Source organism: Hemicordylus capensis, chromosome 4 (assembly GCF_027244095.1).
Source record: "Hemicordylus capensis ecotype Gifberg chromosome 4, rHemCap1.1.pri, whole genome shotgun sequence".
Classification (NCBI taxonomy): domain Eukaryota; kingdom Metazoa; phylum Chordata; class Lepidosauria; order Squamata; family Cordylidae; genus Hemicordylus; species Hemicordylus capensis.
The window spans coordinates 83389343-83407808 of record NC_069660.1 but is presented as its reverse complement, the minus strand read 5'-3'; the positions used below and the strand labels follow the sequence as shown (position 1 = coordinate 83407808).

At 47.8% G+C, this 18466-nt stretch overlaps 2 protein-coding genes across 9 annotated transcripts in view; one reads left to right on the top strand and one right to left on the bottom strand.

The window, feature by feature from the left end:
- Positions 1–2443, top strand: part of SLC6A9 (solute carrier family 6 member 9) — a 65056-nt gene extending 62613 nt beyond the window's left edge. For all 4 annotated transcript variants that reach the window (XM_053251115.1, XM_053251116.1, XM_053251114.1 and 1 more), the window contains one exon: positions 70–2443. In XM_053251115.1, coding sequence (XP_053107090.1) covers positions 70–288 — 219 coding nt within the window. In that variant the 3' untranslated portion in view covers positions 289–2443. The remainder of the gene's footprint in view (positions 1–69) is intronic.
- CCDC24 (coiled-coil domain containing 24) lies at positions 2395–18394 on the bottom strand. 5 transcript variants are annotated; one of them, XM_053251119.1, is made up of 10 exons: positions 18177–18394; positions 17963–18058; positions 17226–17407; positions 10525–10709; positions 8965–9105; positions 7755–7844; positions 5546–5600; positions 3777–3846; positions 3464–3569; positions 2395–3197 (listed from the first exon to the last, which is right to left on the bottom strand). In XM_053251119.1, exons 3-10 carry the CDS (start codon positions 17370–17372, stop codon positions 2813–2815), a joined length of 1179 nt encoding a protein of 392 aa, XP_053107094.1. In that variant the 5' UTR covers positions 17373–17407; positions 17963–18058; positions 18177–18394; the 3' UTR covers positions 2395–2812. The 5 variants fall into 5 exon arrangements, with proteins under 5 accessions (XP_053107094.1, XP_053107096.1, XP_053107093.1 ...); XM_053251121.1 differs by lacking the exon at positions 17963–18058; XM_053251118.1 differs by lacking the exons at positions 17963–18058; positions 18177–18394 and adding an exon at positions 17804–17956.
- Positions 18395–18466: the final 72 nt, after the last annotated feature.

Genomic DNA, 18466 nt, shown 5'->3' with positions numbered 1-18466 from the left:
TCTGTTGGATCCTGGTGGCAGTAACAGGTTTGAAACAACTAACCTCTCCCACACCTTCTGTCTCTACAGCGTTTAAAAAACGCTACCCGGCCAAGCCGTGAATGGGGCCCAGCCCTCACAGAGCATCGGACAGGCCGCTATGCACCAGCACTCAGCCCCTCCACAGAATCACAGCTGGAGGTTCAGCTGCTGAATCCTGAAAAGCCCAAGAGTGACGAGGCTGGCGTGGCTGTTGCCATCACCGTTGGAAGCAATGGTTCTACCCACAGCCAGGACTCCAAGATCTGAACCTTAGCCTGGGAGGCGGGGCAGGGAGCCCTCCTTGCGCCTCCCTTTTCCCACTTCTCCTGGTCCTCCAAACCCTAATCTGCTCAGATATATTGCAGTGCCCCCCACTGGGTGGGGGAGCCCTGGCTCCCAGGCTGTGCCGAACTCTGGGGGAGGGGCTGTGAGTTCTCATCCCACCCACCTCATTAGTGCCCCTGTGCCATCTTGTAACCCTCATGTTTACAGTAATGTTCAGATGGCCCCAATTCACAGCCAGGACCAGGGGGCAGAAGTGGGGAGCATGTGCACTGGCTGAACAGTTGGGGGTGCCTTGAAGGGTACCAGGAGGAGGGTAAGCTGCAGCTTCACTGGCTCAGCATCCCCTTCAGGGTAGAGACTGGCAGCTGCACCTGGGCCCAGGGGGTCTGGAATCTATTGGGGTTGGTATGCCCCTTACTGCCCTGGATCAGGGCCCTGGGGACTGGCCTCAGAGAAGCTAATGGGGAATCAGGGAGGGGAGGGATGCGGGCAAGGGGCTGGAAGTAGCTATAAATGTACTCTAGACATTCTAGGCAAAGCTTGACCACGGGCTAGGCAGCCTTAAGTGAGACTGGTGTCCCTGTGTGAGCTCTTCCAGAAGATGCACTGAAGACTGCACACCACCCACCAATGCACATACCTTCCCAGCTTCCCCACTTAGAAAAGGAGAGGTAGCTTCCTCAACACTACTGATATGCATTCTAGTCACGGTGCCCATCAGAAGCAATAGTCTTGCAAGAAACACACAATTTAGTGGGTTTGACAGATAAATACGTTGGTGGGGGAACAGGAGCACTCTCCCTAAAATGGCCAAGGTGGGGATGGAAATATCATTAATCTATGAACACAAGCATGCACATGTCTGCTATGTGATCTCAAACCTAGCCTTACTCGCACATACTGCACACACATTCATTCAGAATCACACATTTCTACCCAGCATCGCGCTCTCTCTCTCCTATACACTTCTGGATGCACCATGCAACCTTGGTAAAAATCTAGAGCATTGCCACAGGCTCTGAGCAGCAAGTGCAAGCCATTACCCACTCTACGCAGGTGTACCTTTGGCTTACAGCATCTTCTGGGTACTCACCTAAGCCCATTATTCTTGGTACTGACCCTGGGGGACCTGGTGCCTCAGCCCTGTTGTGGGGGTTCTGAAGCACTATCTTATGTCCCTCCCTTGGGACGTGCAAATGAACTTGAATGGGGTCTCTTTATTGGCAAGACCCCATTGGGACCTAGCTCTGCCCCATCTTCTAGGGGAGTGGGCAGAGCCAACCATGGTGCTATGAGCAGATGATGTGCCAAGTCCTGTCCACACTATTTGGAGGAAGCACAAAAGCAAACAAGCACAACCTTCATTCAAGGCTGTCCCAGGCTACTCCTCCAGTATTAGTGGGGATAGAAGCCTCCAGCCCCATGTTGGGGCACAGAGGGGCTAGCCAGAGGCCCCAGCCCCACAACAAGCTGCAAAGCCCATCTCTCCTGACACAAAGCAGGGCCCATGCTAGCTCAGGTGGGTAGACACTACTAATGGTTCTGTCTTCCGGCCTCCTCTCCCTTTGTTTCCATTTCAGTGTTGCTGCCTGCACTTTACCCCTAGAAACTGCCTGGGTGGAGGGAACAGGAGGCCCTGGCAGCCACTATCCTGCCCTCTACTCTGTGGCAACGATGCCAAGTCACTTAGCAATGCCAAACAGTGCATGTAGGGGGCACCCCTCAGCTCCCAATCGTGCATGATTGCTGCAGTGTAGCCATGGTGCCAGCAGGAAGGGCACAGCTGGATCCTACCCATAGGGTACCTGCTCTAGCCAGTAGCATGGGCATTGGGCCAGTGCTTAAGTGCCAAATGTCTGCATCGTGAGCAGATCAGAGGGAGGACAGGTGGCTCCATGCCACGACGGTACTTCTTTGTCCTGAGCCTCCAGCACCCAATCCTTACCTCCCCTGCCCGATGATGCACTATTTAATGCATGGTTCCATGTCTGTCCTTCCCTCCTGTGTGGAGTGTGGCAATTGCCATTGTCCGCTCTCGTTGTTCATAGCAATAATTGTGACACGTCTCCCATACTGTGACTCTCCCAGTTGTAGATTTTTAAAGTCCAATAGATTTTAATGAAATTTATATTCCTGAGTCTAGGATGATACAGTCCTGTTTGTGGGAATGGGAAGGGTCTTTCTTTAGAGGTTATGGCGTCTCTTTAAAGCTGACATGAGACCTGTTGCACTGGGTTGCGGACCCACTGAGTTGTGGATCCATAACTGGGCTGCGGATTAGAAGGAGGGAAAGTCTCAGTCATGGTTGTGGTTGCAGGAGGACGATCTGTGCTGAAGAGGAGCCATTACTGCTTTTTCACTTTCCCTCAATTCCCTTGACTCCCACTCACGGAGGTGAGCAAAGGCCAGCGTAGGCATGGGAAACAGCAGAGTTGGGTCCCCCTCAGACACTGCACCGTGGGAGCAGAAATAGAGGTGTCAGTGGGGGGAGGGAGGTCTCCTTGGCCTAGCTGGGTCCTTTGCATCGCAGCAGCCTAGTAGTGCGAGGGCAGAAGCGGGGCAGTGGGCATGGTTCAGGGGGAGGTACAGGATGGAAGGTGGGGTTTAACCCTGGTATTGCTGTCCTGCAGGCTGAAACAATCCTGCCTCCCTTAGGGGGTGTTGGAATCACAGGTCTGAGCAGCCAAGCATCATTGTCCTTCTTTGCTTGGTTGGATTCCTCGCTGTCTCGCTGCAGCCATGCCAATGGGCCTCTTGCTGGGTGGCCCCACCGGGGTAGTCTCTGATGGCACAAATGAGAAGCTTGATCCATGGGATTTGGTGAAGAAGCAGCATTAGAAGTAGGACTGGCCTCCCCAAAGTTTAGCCCTTTCGCTGCACCTCCTGGGTGACTACAAAATAAAAGCAGTGCAACTCATATATCCCTGTCCATGAAACACCAATGACAGAGAAGCCTTGGACACTACAGCATGCTTAATGGGTACCCCCGTGATTGCAGCAGAAAACACACTCCAGAGTGTGGCAGGCAAGATACAGACCCTAATAATAAGCCAACCCTGAACTGCACTTGCCACCCTCTATGACAAGCCCAGGTGGCATCCACCTCAACAGATGCCCCTCAGCTGTGACCTGCAACCTCTTGGTGTTCCTGTGTTACCTGTGCTGGTATCCAAGCTGTCTAAGCATCAGGAAAGGATGTGGGGATGGCTCAGGCTGGCTCCACTGTAAGTCCTGCTCCATGACACGCTTCTCTTCTTGTAGCTCTGAAAAGAGAAGACTCCTTTCAGCTGTGAAACAGCACCATGCATGCATGCAAAGCATTGGGCTGGCACTCACACAGAGCCCATACCCCACTGCAGCACCAAAGAACTGCCTAAAGGTGAAAACTGTAGGCACCGTGATGCTGTCTCTTTTCCCTACCCCACTTCAGCCTTGTTTGATCAATGGATGGCATCAATTACTCTGCATACCAGCCATGGTAGGCTCATGTGTTGTCTCAGGCCTCTGTGTAGCACACTGACATATCTCCTCCAGCTGGCACTGTGGAAAAAGGAAAGAGTCAAAGTCTAAAGAAAACAGAACAACGAGAAAGTTGCTCTGTTAAACATGCAATTTACCCAAAGGTGTACACATTCTCATTTAAGGGGATCTATGACAGAGAATTCTCCCCAAATAATATATTCTAGTTTTCCTCCCAGTCTTCTGGCCACCCTGGTAACTACAGAAAGCTAAGAGGAACAAGCAGAAACTTATCCAGCTTGTTCAGCTGAATATGCCAGCCCCTCATTCCACAGGAAAATAGTTTAGACAGATCTTCAGCAATCAGATGTTAAAGGTAAAGTGTGCTGTCGAGTTGATGTTGACTCCTGGCGCCCACACAGCCCTGTGGTTGTCTTTGATAGAATACAGGAGGGGTTTATCATTGCCTCTTCCCATGTAGTATTCCTATATTGCTGCTGCCCAATATAGGCGTTTCCCATAGTCTGGGGAACATACCAGCAGGGATTCAAACCAGCAACCTCTGGCTTGCTAATCAAGTCATTTCCTCGCTATGCCATTAGGTGGTTAACTAGAAGTTACTGTGGCAGTATTTTCCATCTGCCAGAGTTGCTGGTGTAGTGCAACCAGCAAAGTTGGTTTTGATGAGCAGAGGCTGACACCAGGGGGTGCTGTTGCTGCAGTCCTGCAACCCAGCATAACAATATTTTTGCAGTGAAGATGCTATTACACTCTCCTGCCACTAACTCACCTTCATCCTTTTGCCCCCATTCAGTTCTGGGAAGCAAGGAATCACAATGGCTGCTATAGAAACCAAACCTTTCAGTGTCATTGACCTCTTGAAGAACCCAAGCATTCTGCCTCTAAACCTACCCAAACTCCTTTCTAAACCTTTTGAATTCAAAACTTCATGACAATCACAGACCAGCGAAGCTTGTCTAGCTGTACAGTACCAGCTGTGTGTATCCCAAAGGCCAAGCTCCAATATGAAGGGGCAGAAAAGTAAGAGCAAGAGAGATGTTCTAGTATGGCTGAATAAAACTGGGCCTAAGGAAGAGTACAGACTCGCTTCATTGACCTGTTGTCCAAGCCCTACATGGTGCAGAGAAAACACAGGGAGAGTAGTTCCACCCCTCCACATAGATGAGAACAGGGCTGCTCAACTTTGGCCCTCCTGCAGATGTTGGCCTACAGCTCCCACAATCCCTGGCTACTGGCCACCATGGCTGGGGATTATGGGAGTTGTAGTCAAAAAACAGCTGGGGGACCCAAAGTTGAGCAGGCCTGGACTAGAACCTGGGTCACCCAATGAAACTTACTGGCAGAAGGTTTAGGGTGGACAAAAGGAAGTACTTCTTCACTCAGCACATAATTTATGGAATTTGCTGCCACAAAACGTGATGTCCACTAGTCTTGATGGCTTAAGACAACTTCATGGAGAACAAGTCTATTGGCTACTAGTCATTATGGTTGTATGCTGCTTTTAGTTTGAGAGGCAACACATCTCTGAATACCAGTTGCTGGGGAGCGATGGCAGGAGAGGAGGGTATTGCCTTTGCTTCTGGGTTTCCCAGAGGCAGCTGGATGGAAAACAGCATGCTGGGCTTGACAGGTCTTTGTTCTGAACCAGCAGGGCTCTCTCCAAGATCTGAAGCAGACTCTAGTCTGCTCCTCTTGAATTGCATGGAATAAACTTAGACATGCCTCCAGAGATCCTGCTTGGGAGAGAGTCAACTCTTACCTGTAAATGAGGGATGTATCTTTCCAAAGCACGGCACTCATCTTCTAGCATGGTCCTAAGAGAAATGAGATTGCCAGTGAGATCCATAGAGTGTGGGAGGTTTGGGACAGAAAGCAACTGCCAACTTTGCAGACCTTAAAAATAAGAGCCTTGCTCTTCACTTCTTATTTTTCTTCCCAGTGGTGTCCACCACACTTTGCAGCAGCAGTCCACTACACACGAGACAAGATGATCTGGCCCACTTGTAATGTACTTCATAAAAAGACCCTTTCCCTGTGTAAAGGCACACACACTCCTGCCCCTGACCAACACTGTACATTTTGTAATCTAGTTCTGAGTTTCTCCAGCTACTGACAGGCAAACTCTTTTTTTGGGGGGGGGGTATCATGACTCTGACGGAGGGATTCCATTCACATGCAAGATGCCTAACATGGGGAAATCTCTAAAAAGCCTTTGCCAGATTCCTGCTTGAGAATCCTTTGGGAGTTGAGATTGCACCCATTCACAGATTCCTGCATTCTGCTCCATGCACAGAGTCACAGATCTAGGAAGCATCTATCTGCTAAGGACCCTGCCCTCCCATTCCAGAACAGAGGAGCCCTTTGGAAAAGACTTCCGAGCAGAAGTCCGGTCCCTCACACCCCCTGGAGCTCCCAAATCCTCAAATGTCATGGGTGGCCACGCCACCGCCTGTGCCAGGCGGCCAAGCGTGACATCAGGATGGAGTAATCAGGAAGGAACTCGCTGGGTTTGAGCACTGTTTGGGAAATTCCGTTGGGAAATTTAAGAAAAAGAACTTTAAGAAAAAACTGAATGGGGCAATGGAGAGAAGGCAAGGACCTGCTCTCCCTTTTCTTAAAGTTCCTAAATGAATTTCTCAAATAGTGCTTGAACCGTGCTTTCAGATTCAAAACCGCGCTTTGGACGGAGCGGGAGGCTTAGAGCGCAAGCTCCGGGGCTGCTGCTTCTTTGGGGCCTGGCTTTCAGCAGCGGTGCCAGCTCAATGGCTGCTGGGAAGCCACACACCATGCATCCAGCCACAGTCCCACATGCTGGAGCCTCATTCCCTCTGGGACTGGGAGATGGGAAAAGCCCTTGTGAAAGCGATCTTGGCACCCGTGCACACTGGGGAAGCAATGCCCACACATGAGAATGGCTGGCTGGGCATAGGGGTGGCCTGTGAGGAGCATGGTTGCTGCTCTGCGGTGGGAGGCGGTGAGGAATGAGACAGCCTGGATCATGACTAGCGGGTGGTCCCTGTCCTCAGCACTCTCACTGGGGAGGCAGCCAGGCAGCCTGGACTAGGCAAAGAGGACTGGTTAACCACATCTCTCCCACTCCTCTCCATTTGCTTTTGGGTTCCAAAACAGAGAGGAGAGTGGCTGTCCATACACAATAATCTTCAGGTTAGTGGGAAGTGTCCAGTTCAGAATTTCTTCTAAAATTATCCCCCCAAAAATGTTTCAACTTTTCCTTGAGCATATAGTGGTGTGAAAAGTAGTGCAGTCAGTTAATTTAATGGCAGGACTGTCCGTGCAAAATATGGTATCAGCAGGTCAGTGGGAAGTATCTTATTCAGAATTTCTTCTATTTTTTAAAAAAGTGTCCAGCTTTCCCTAAGCATGTTCTGGTGTAAAAAAATTAGTGCATTGCAGCTTATCTTGCAGTGGTGGCAGCCACCCCCCACCCCCAACCTCACCAAAATAAGACCAGGCTCCAAAATTACTTAGGTGCACCTGTGTTCCAGAATGCCATGGAGCAGAGAGATATCTCTCTTTTCTCCACTATTAATATGGAAAGGAATGAAAGTCCACAAACCCTGCCGTAATCAGTGCTTGAGCTGGTTCACTTCTTGCACCTATGCAGAAGGAATTGTGTGTGCATCCACAGGAAATTTGGAAAGAATTTTGCTTACAAAATCTCTATGTACCTCCTCCATTTCAATCCTGTGATATAGGCCAAATTGGGAGGGGAGATTGAGGAAGAAGAGGTTAGAATACAAACTGTCTGAGCTCATCTGTGCACATTTTCACACCTTGACACCCACCAGACCTCCTAGCTCTGGGATGGGCTTACCACTCTCCACCATCAGGTGTTCCCTTGCACCTCCCTCCCATGCCTACATGAGGCACCTGTAACCTTCTTAGGTCTCCTTCCATCATACACCGTCTATCCCAAGAAGTACAAGCAAAACACAGCAAAAACTTACTGAAGTCGGAAGGCAACTTTACCAATATGGGCAATACTCAGTTTATTGCAGAAAGGTTCCAGGTTGTTACTGGTTCTAGATGACAATGGCCTGAGGAAACAGATTTGGTAGGCTACAGGCACCAGGCAGCTCAAGGACTAGTTGTTCACCATAACCAGGCAGACTCAGTATTTGCAACTATTCACTCCTACATGAGACAAAGCTTAGAAATGGGACATTCATGGTAGTGTCTGGAAGTATGACTTGGCAAGGGTTCTCGGTACCCTTCCTTCCATGTCCTCTGACCTCAGTGGTTTCTTGCACTCCTGGCCCCTCTGTGTGAATGTTATAAGAACAGGGCTGATCAAATTGAACCAATATACTTTTCAGACCCAGCTCTGGAATTACTTTCATGCTCAAAACTAAGAATAGGATGACTAGCTTTTGCATAGGCATCTGAACCCAGAGTAACTATAACTATCTTGTCACAGATTTACATCTAGGTATAAGTATACCTGGTAGTTAAGCAGGTGCACTTGGAACTCACAGGAAGTCTATGCACCTATACCTAAGACTTCCAAACCCATCTCATCTGAATATTATAAGTAGTATAGAGCTAGATAGTACAAGGCTAGATGGGTTTTGGCCCCAGGTCCGGAATCCTCAAATAAAGAGCCTATTTGTTAAAAAAAAAGAAAGAAAAAGAAATATGCATACAGGAAAAACAAAAGAGAACATTAAAAATCTTATAAGTAAATAAACAAAGCCACATGCTAACAACCTATCTATCTATACTGCTTGGCTGTGGCATTTCATAACCCTGATTTTAAGTTTACATCCAAAATTGAGACTTGCTTTTCAGGTGGACACACCATTGCTAATTCTACACACATATAATTTATATGAACCAATACAACACATGGCTAGAGTAATGCCATGATGAGGGTGAAATAAATAACCATAGTATATGGCAACAATTTGCAAATCCCCCAGACTCTAAATGAGGTGCAAAACCTGGACAGCAGTGATCAGCACCAAAACTACTTATCGAAGCAGCAAGACCTAGCCAACATAGGTTTTAAAGTATACAGAATATATGGCACCCTCTGGTATCAAGCTTTCTGCAGACATACTCAGTCCTGGATTCTGAGACCACCTGTGGCGCCAGCCCATGGTGCCCAAGGTGTTCTGGGGGGGAATAGCCCAGGAGCACACTGTGTGGAGATCCTACCTTTCCACAGATGAAATTATTCCTAGGTCTTTCCTGATGAGGGCACTGCTCTGAGATGGAGGCCGTCCATTGCCAGCATTTGTCTTCAAAGCAAAGGTGACCACATGGGGGCTGTATTTAGCAATGGCACCATCTTGGTCCCTGTAATGAAAACAGTAGAGGCATAAGGCAATGTCCCACCCCACCCCACCCCGGTGTTTGGACTAAGAGGGACAGGAGAAGGCAAGTCTTCTCTATGACTCAACACTGCTGCTACTCTGGGGCCAAAAGAGTGAATGTCCATCCCTTGCTGGCCAATCCATTTGAGATCCCTGCCCACTCAGCTTTCCATTGTTAACAAAGGCGCCAGGCAGGGAGCTAGTCCCTTGGCAAGGGTTCCTGAAGGTATTAATCCCTCTCACTTGGATGAATGCCCCCTTTGAACTTGGAGGTGGGGAGAATATAATCCCAGCCTCAGGCTATGGACTGAGTACACCAAAGAAACAACAACAGCAGCTGGACTGGCATTCCTGATGGGAGTGATCACCTCTGTCAGATTTCTGCATGGAAGGGTGCTTGGGGAATAACAAAGGCTGTGTGCCTGTGAGACTGGGAAGAATCATGCAGATAAGAAATAGACTGGAGTGAGTGACACACAGCCTTGAACTTCTGGTAAACTGAAGAGCTGCATTTGAATGTCCAGACCATGGTCAAGATAAGGGAGTCACACAAAGAGAGATTCTCACGATCAGCAAAAAGCAGGCTAATGGAGCCTAGCCCGCTTTTTGCCAATCCTCTGCTGCCATAGGAGCCACGCGGCTACTGGCAGCAAACCTTCCAAAGTACCACACACAAGGAGACCCCCGCCGTGGCAACACACAAGGAGACTCCTGCCAGGAGGCTGAAACAAGACTCCAGGCCCTGGGGGTCCCTCGTGCACTTGCGCGGCACATCCTGGAACTACGGGGGGCCGCGCAGCCCCCGATCCCCGCAACCCTCGTCGGCTCTGTGACGGAGCCGGCAGTCATGTGGGTGGCCGATCTGGCCGCCCAGGGCTGCAGCCTTGATCGTCTGCAGGGAGAGCGGGCTAAACCCACTTTCCCCGCAGAACCCCCTCCCTCTGGCGGGTCTCACTGATCGTGAGACTCACCTCAGTATCTCTTTAGTGCAAGCTCTACTTGCTGGGCATTAGCCATTTGAGTGGTAACCATTTTCAAAAGATACTTGAAGTTTTAATTAGACTGCACTAGAAATTAAGAATCCCTTGGGAAACATCTCTGGAACAGTCACCTGAGATACTGAAAGGACGAACAATACCGTGTCATTCTGGCTTTCTTGACTTGGCCTGCCCTGGATACAAGATGAGAGAACTCCCCCGTTCAACACATAGATCTACGACCAGGCTAGAAAGCTAGCAGACTTAGTTTTTCCTCAAAGAGGCTTCAGGCCTTAAGATGTTCTGGTTCCCCTAGCTATATCCCTAGTACTTCTGTGCCACCATCCACCCATCCAACATCTTGCAACCTGCTACCAGCTCAGCCTTTAATCTTGTCAAGCACCCTCCCTCCTGATCCCCAGTACCTGCCCTCCTGCAATGCCTTTTCCTGGAGGCCAAGCAGAAGAAGGCGGATCTCCTCCCTCACTAGTTCCTTGAGATGGGGTGGAGCAGCCAACAAAGCCAAGCTGTCAGTTGTGTGTAGTGTTTTCCCCCCAAGTCTAGGTCGCTCTGACTGCAACTCCTCATAGAATTCTAGCAGAGTCTGCACCTGTACATAGAGAAGGAGTTCAACTATACAAGGAACAGTACAAAACTGCATACAATTGCACATTGACATAAACTGCAAAAATATTCATCTGGTAATATTCTCACCCGCTCCACCTCCCCAAATAACTCATGTAGCCTGGAAGAACAAACTGCAGTCTCATTGCCAATACAACTATATACCTTCCCAGCCTGTCCAGGAAGAAGGTTTTTCAAACCTGGCAAAGCAAGCCAGATGCCTATTAGCAAAGAGATACTTTAGCCAAATACAGGAAAAATTATTATTATTATTTTACATTTTATATCCCGCTCTTTCTCCAAAGAGCCCAGAGTGGTGCACTACATACTTAGGTTTCTCCTCACAACAACCCTGTGAAGTAGGTTAGGCTGAGAGAGAAGCGACTGGCCCAGAGTCACCCAGCAAGTATCATGGCTGAATGGGGATTTGAACTCAGGTCTCCCCGGTTCTAGACCAGCACTCTAGCCACTATACCACACTGGCTAGAAAATAAATATGATATTTAAGAAACTCCCTTTCATCTAAGAAGAAGTAACTTTGGACAATTGACAGTAAAAAAACAAAACAAAAACCCTAATCATGGGTTCTGGTTAATCTCAAGCATGGTGGTGGGCAATTACATTTCACAAGTCCCCAACATTTGTGACAGTTGTAGAGATGGGATCTGAAAGGGGAAGCCTGTCATGCATCAAAATTGTGACAATGTGTGAGAAGGGAAAGAGGGGGCATGGTTGAAATGTTATGTCACAATCATGCATTCACTTCTCTAGCATGTCCTTGTAGTGCACTCTCACATACATTTTAGTAGTAGTATAGGTATGTTTCCTTGCTTGCCCTCACTCCTCTCACTTTTCTCATGAAAGCCAATTTGACTTAAGCCCTATTCACCCATTATGTTCAACATTCATACAACGAATGTACAGTGTACATGTTCAGATCTGTACACAAGTACAATTATTCACATGTTATATTGAAGACAGGTACAGCAGTACACTATAGCCCTGTTCAGGCATTCACTAAAAGCGCCCCTGTAACCATGTACAGTGAAGCAAATGGGTCAGAAATCCCACCTCCATCCCCTCAGTCAATCTCGCACCCCACTGCTCACTCTTAGAATGGTGTTTGTGTGAACAAACAAAGGAAGTGCCATGTCTGCGATGGTGGTTGCTTGCATGCCTGTGAGGCTGGATTGTCCCAGTCCCATGATCATGGAAGCACCGACCATCACAGACGCAGCACTTCCCGGTTTACACAAATGCCACTTGAAATGTGAGCAGTGGGGCACAAGGGTGACTGATGAGTCAGGGTGGGACTTCCAACCCATTTACTCTGCTGTACATGGTTACAGCAGCGGCACTTTTCATGAATGCCTAACAGGGCTTATCTATACCATGCATCTAAAGGGCCTGTATCCAGGCTCACTTTTAAAATGAACATAGGTACAGCCATGTGTACAGACATCTCTACACTTGAAGAACATAATGTCTGAATAGGGCTTTAATCTCCCATCACCCCTCCCGGTTATCCCCATGTCCTGGTTATTTTCTGTGTCTCTTTCCTTCCCTCTTTTTCCCATACCTCTCTCAAACACCCATAGGCTCTACTTTCTCTAAATAATGTAGGAATCTTTACAAGATTTAATTCATTTTCAGTGAATCATCTGTGTTTCTTAACAAGACATTGTTTATACTCAATAAACAGCAATAGAATTAAAATGTGTGCTAGGAAAAAAGTGTTGTGTATGTGATATCATTTGGGGTGTGTATGTCTTTATTTAGCTTGCAAAATATATTACATCTTCCTTGTCATACTTGGTGAACAATTACCTGGGGACAGAAGGCACTGAATAAAAAGCAGGGGCAGATACAAGAACCAGGGTTGGAATTAGACACAAATTTACTCTGTATGTTCCATTGAAATCAGTGGAACTTGCATTTAACAGCCAAAGGATGCCAAACAAATTTACTGTTTGCTTGCCTAGCTAATGTCTGTCTACAATATATTCCTATTCGCCTCCATATTCAGATCAATTTGCCCCTGCTAACTTGGCAAAGAGGCACCTTTTAATGTGGTGATTCTCTTTATTTAGCAGGGGGAGAGTAACTGGCCCTATCCACCCCCAGCACAGTACCTCCAGTGACTGTTGCTGGCGTCTATCCTGTGTTTCATTTTAGATTGTGAGCCCTTTGGGGACAGGATTCCATCTTATTTATTTATTATTTCTCTGTGTAAACCGCCCTTAGCCATTTTTGGAAGGGTAGTATAGAAATCGAATGAATGAATGAATCAATATATATCAGACCACACTAACATTCATAAAAACACTTAGTCTGCCTAAAGATAGGGAATGAGTTAAAACATTGTATAATATTTTAAGATAAAGGATGGATTTTTTAAATAAGCTTTTAATATTTTAGCACAAGATGAGCACAATTGCCCTGCAGGGCCTGCCCTGGAATTCTCACCAGCAGCACTAGCTCCCAGCCACTCAATAGGCATCCACACTCCACACACCCCAGGCTGGCCCCAAACTCTGTCATTTTACAATAGCTGGCAAGCAGGCACTACATGTCTGCCATCTGCACCACAGACACTCCATAAAAGGTGCAAAGTGGATGACATGTCCTCCACCCTCTAAATCATTCCCCTCTCCCTGAGAGGAAAGCCAAGGTCATGCAGCAAAAATACCCCCAGCAACGATGCACACAACATGGGACATCTGAAGGGCAAACACACTCCAGAATTGCTTTCTGGCCTCATACATCCACAAGGGGCCTGCTACAATGCAGAAGCTGCCCTGGGCAGCCTCCCAGATATCCTAATTGAAGACTGAAGGGGCCACACACAGGAGACAAGAAGAGAATTCAGAGCAGGGCCACATTCATCAGGCTTGAGATGAAGAGGTGATGGAAAGCCAGGTGAGGGGGTCCTAAAGGGGAGTGGGGGTGGGTGGTAAAGTTTTACTGTCCACAAGGAAAAATCCTGAATGCTTGGACTTGGAAACATAGACCCATGGAAAGCCCTAAACAAGGGGCTATGGTAGACAAAAGGGTGCCAGCTGGCCAGGATGTGCTGCTCTCCAGGTTTCAGGGAGAGGTAAGGCAATTACCATGTGAAAAGCCTCTGGATGTTTAATGGTACTTCCCAGCCCCCGCCAGGACCACACTGAAAAGAGAAAGGGCATGAATGGCTGGAGGAGAACAAAGGGCCTGCAATAGCCTGGATTAGGGACTCTGGCCAAGCGTTAGGAACCAGCTGAGTTGGGGGTTGGCAAATGCAGACCCTACAGACAAGGGAGGAGGCGACTGCATTGTTTCACTCCCTCCCAGTTTTGCTTTCTCACAGCAGTGAGAGTGCCGCCTTCCAAGGATCCAAACATGGCCCACAAAACAGCTCAAAATTCCAAAATTAAGAGTTACAAGATTATTTCCATAAACAACTATTGCTCTTGAGTAGGGAAATGCACATATGTCATAGCTTGACAGGTGTACCCATAGGTCTATTTTGCCACAAGTACAAACAGTGGGGACCCACAATTAGTCACAGCTTGCCACCACATATATAGAGAAATGTGTGCATTTTCATTTTTTATAACATACATTTAGTACAGGATCTTCTGCTCTGAGGCAGACCAACAGGAACTGGGCACTATCCAGTTTGGCAAACATAATTCCTTAAGGTGTGAGGAATTATTTAAGATAAAGCAAAAGGGGACAGAGTAGAACCAAAAAAAGGGCAGATGGAAGCACGTGATAGGTGGTCAATGAGGTCAAATGATTGTAAGGAAGACAGCACGCATTGATGCCAGGTAAGGGACCCTTCATATAGATGTTCATATGCTAATGCCAAAAGCCTACAGGCCAAAATGGGGGGGGGCTGGAATGCTTGGACGTTAATGAAAACAGAGATACAGTGGGCATAATGGAAACCTGGTGGAACAGTGAGAACCAGTGGGACAGTTACTCCTGGATATAATCTCTATAGAAAGGATAGGCAAGGGTGGAATGGGGATGGTGGAGTAGCACTGCATGTTAAAGAAGGGATAGAATCTAACAAGCTAGAAAACTAGGAGGACTTGAGTCCACAGAAACATTGTGGGTGAATACAAGGTCCGACAGGAAATGTGTTACTAGGGATATGCTATCATCCTCCTGATCAAAGAGGATGATCAAAGATCATCCTCCTATTGAGAGTAACCTGGAGTTGAAGAAGGAAATCATGGAGGCAAAGAGAAACAGAGATGTAATAATGGATGACTTCAATTACCCTCATGTAGACTGGGTAAATTCACATGCAGGTAATGACCAAGAGGCCAGATTTCTATACACACTAAATGAGTGTGCCTTAGAACAGTTGGTCATGGTACAACCAAAGAGAAGGCGGAACTTAATCCTGAATGGTGTCCAGCCCAGGACCTGGTGCAAGATGTCAGTCGTAGAACCATTAGGGAACAGTGACCATAGTTTGATCCAATTCAGCATATATGCGAGTGGAGAATTTCCAAGGAGGTCTAACACAGATACATTGGACTTCAGGAGAGAAAACTTTTTAAAAATGAAGGGATGGTAAAAAGGAAGCTGAAAGGGAAAGTCAGAAGGGTCAAATCACTAGAGAAAGCATTGAGCTTATTTAAAACCACAATAATAGAAGCTCAGTTGGAATGTATACCAAGAAAGGTACCACCAGGTTCAGGAGGATGCCAGCATGGCTAACAAGCAGAGTCAAGGAAACTATAAAAGGGAAGAAAACTTCCTTCAGAAAATTGAAGTCTTGCCCAAATAAAGAGAACAGAAAGGAACATAAACTCTGGCAAAAGAAATGCAAGGAGACAATAAGGACGCAAAAAGAGAGTATGCTAAGGGACTTATAGCTGAAAGCATCAAGGGGAATAACAAAAAACTTATTTAAATACATCAGAAGCAGGAAACCTACCAGGGAGGTGGTACATCCTTATATGGCAAGGAGGTGTAATTATTAGCCTCCCCTCCCTCTAAAGAGTTAAAAGGGAGTAAACCCTTGTCTTGACTGACAGGCAGGTGAACTCCAGGGCACCCAATGAGTACACCAGGTGGGTGGGACCTAGAGAATAGTTGCTGGGAATTCTGGGAACAAGAAAGGGAGAAGCTAGGCTGTAGGTGCACAGGAGGACATGTGGTCATGGAGGTTGGCTGCAGGAGAATAACTCTGCAGATCCTTGAAAGACAGGCGGGCAGGAAGCTTGAATTCTCTCCAGCAGTTTGACAAGTTCAAGGAAAAGGGAAGTTTAGTCTAGGGAAAAGTTTGTTTAGTCAGACTTTGCGTTAGGGATGTTAGATTTATTTGGTGTGTGTGCTTTTGCATATTCCTGATACTGTTCTATTATTGTTTACATGTAACATAATTAAAACAAGAAACACTAGCCTACGCCCACCATACCTAGGGCATTGCAAAAGACTCTATAAACATTTAAGCATGCATTAAGACAACCTATTTTTGTAAGCCTCAGATGGAAGCAATCTGTAGTAATTGAATAAAACTGTTTTTCTTTTCTTTTTACAAAACTCTCCAATTTGGTTTTTTAACTTAGGAAAAGTGGGGGAGCAAAGGGGGTCTATCTGGTGCAAACACATCCTCAAACATTCAGCAGCTATCAGTTTTCTAACCACATGTAGGCTTGCACCTGGAAGATTTCTGTACTTATCCAATAGCAAAATAAAGAGAGTTTTCCCTGGGATTCCACCCCAAGTCCAGGGAGGTTTGAGCTCTGTCAATAAGAGGAGTGGTGGCAGCAGCATTTTGAACCTACCGATAATACAGAATAGTTTTAGGAGAAGCCTAGCCAGGCAGCTCAGCAGGGATGATTCAGCATTTCTTTCCCTCATGTGAGTTTGCTTTGAGAGAAAGGCTGTAATCAAGAGCTCCCCAGGAGGATATGGAGACTGCAGAGAAACTGAATGAGTTCTTTGCATCTGTCTTTACAGCAAAGGATACTGAGCATATACATGTGCCCGAACTGAGCTTATGAGGGACAGAGAGGCTGTATTCTCAGGGACAGAGGCTGAAGAACTGGGTCAATTTGAGGTGATGAGAAATGATGTTCTAAATTGTCTTGAAAAATTAAGAATTAACAAATCATCAGGGCCAGATGGTACCCACCCAATAGTTCTTAGAGAACTCAAATTTGAAATTACTGATCTCCAAAGAAAAATATGTAACTTGTCCCTTTGAATGGAGCTCACCATGTGCATATGTATGTCTCTTCCCTGCATCCAGAAGACATGACTCAGGAGCCCCTTTTATTAATCAAGCTTCTTAGCTAAACAGCTGTTGTCTCTTTACCTCATGAGATCTTGATTGGATGCTGGGGTACTCAGGTACCACTTAGGCAATAGCCACTAGTACTTAACTTAAGGGCAGTGTTTATTTGTGTGTGTTTGCAGGAATATGAAATGCACACAGCACTACTTCACCCTGTGGCCTAGATGCCCCATTCAGAGGAGATCTAGAGTTTCTGTACTTAACCTCAGCATGAAGCTCCAAGCTCCGTTCCACAACATCAGCACCCAAGATGTTCTTCACCTCGAGCCTCTCACTGGGTGCAACTTGTTCCTCCACCATCCTCCAAAGCGATGGCACTGGCTGCAAGAGCTCCCCAGATAAGGGCCACATTGGGGCAGTCCCAATTCTAGCATGGAGGTCTGACACTTTAAAGGGGGGAAAAGAAAGCAAGTGATGTAAATAGGGAAATGGGTGGTCCATAGTTCCGAGAACCTGCTAGCGCACATGGCATATTCTTCCCAACCCCACCCAAGCCACAGGCGGCCAATAAGCGTGCAGGAGTTCCCCCTGTTTGCTATATACCACCCAACAGCCCCATTCGAATTTCCACTGATCCTTACAACCAGTAAATACGGTACCCATGTCCCATTGCCCCACATGGATCTCCATGCCCACCTACATTCTCAGCGCCACACCCCCACGTCTCTGCCCCACTTTCTCACGACCTTCTCCTACACCATTTGGCCAATATAAAAAACACCCCCCACCCCCAAGGCGCTATGTCTACCCCAAATGTTTGACCCACTATCTCGAGCGCGCACCTCAAGCTTTCTCGGCTGACCCACACGCGCCGCGGGTGGTGGTGGTGGTGGGGCGAGGAGCACTTGCCCTCTTCGGTTCCCCCCGCCCCCGGAGTCCAGGCCCCACCCGCCGATGGCTCTCACGAGCACAAACCCGCCGGCTCCATGGAAACGCCCCACCTCGTTCTTCAGAAACCTCGTCTCTTAAAGGAGCCGCGTCCAGCAGGCTGAAAGCGGGGGGCGGGTCAGTCCCGTGGAGAGGAGGAAACCGGGTCCCTGGAAACCACACGGCAAATAAGTTCTGCGTGTCGATATAGATAGATAGATAGCAAGCAGGCAGGCACTTGGGCAGCGCGATGTCAGTCTGGGTGCCCTTTTCTGGGACGAGTCCTACCTTCTTCCTCAGCAGAGTTGCTGGACTTGTGCCTCTACCAACTAAGGCTTGTAGGAGGGAAAAGGGATGTCGGGCGCGTGAAGAGAGTCCTGGAGGCTACAGCGGCTGAGAACTGGGGAGCTGCAGCAGAATTCGCCACCGAGGGTGAGTTATGAGTGGCGAAGCTGGACGAGTTTGTTTGGGGAGGACGGGTGGGTGGGTGGGAGAGTGGGCCAGCAATGAGTGCGGGCGGGCAAGCTGGCAGCGGAGGAGGTGCAGGCAGGGGGGCAATGCTGCGGTGCTGGTCCCGC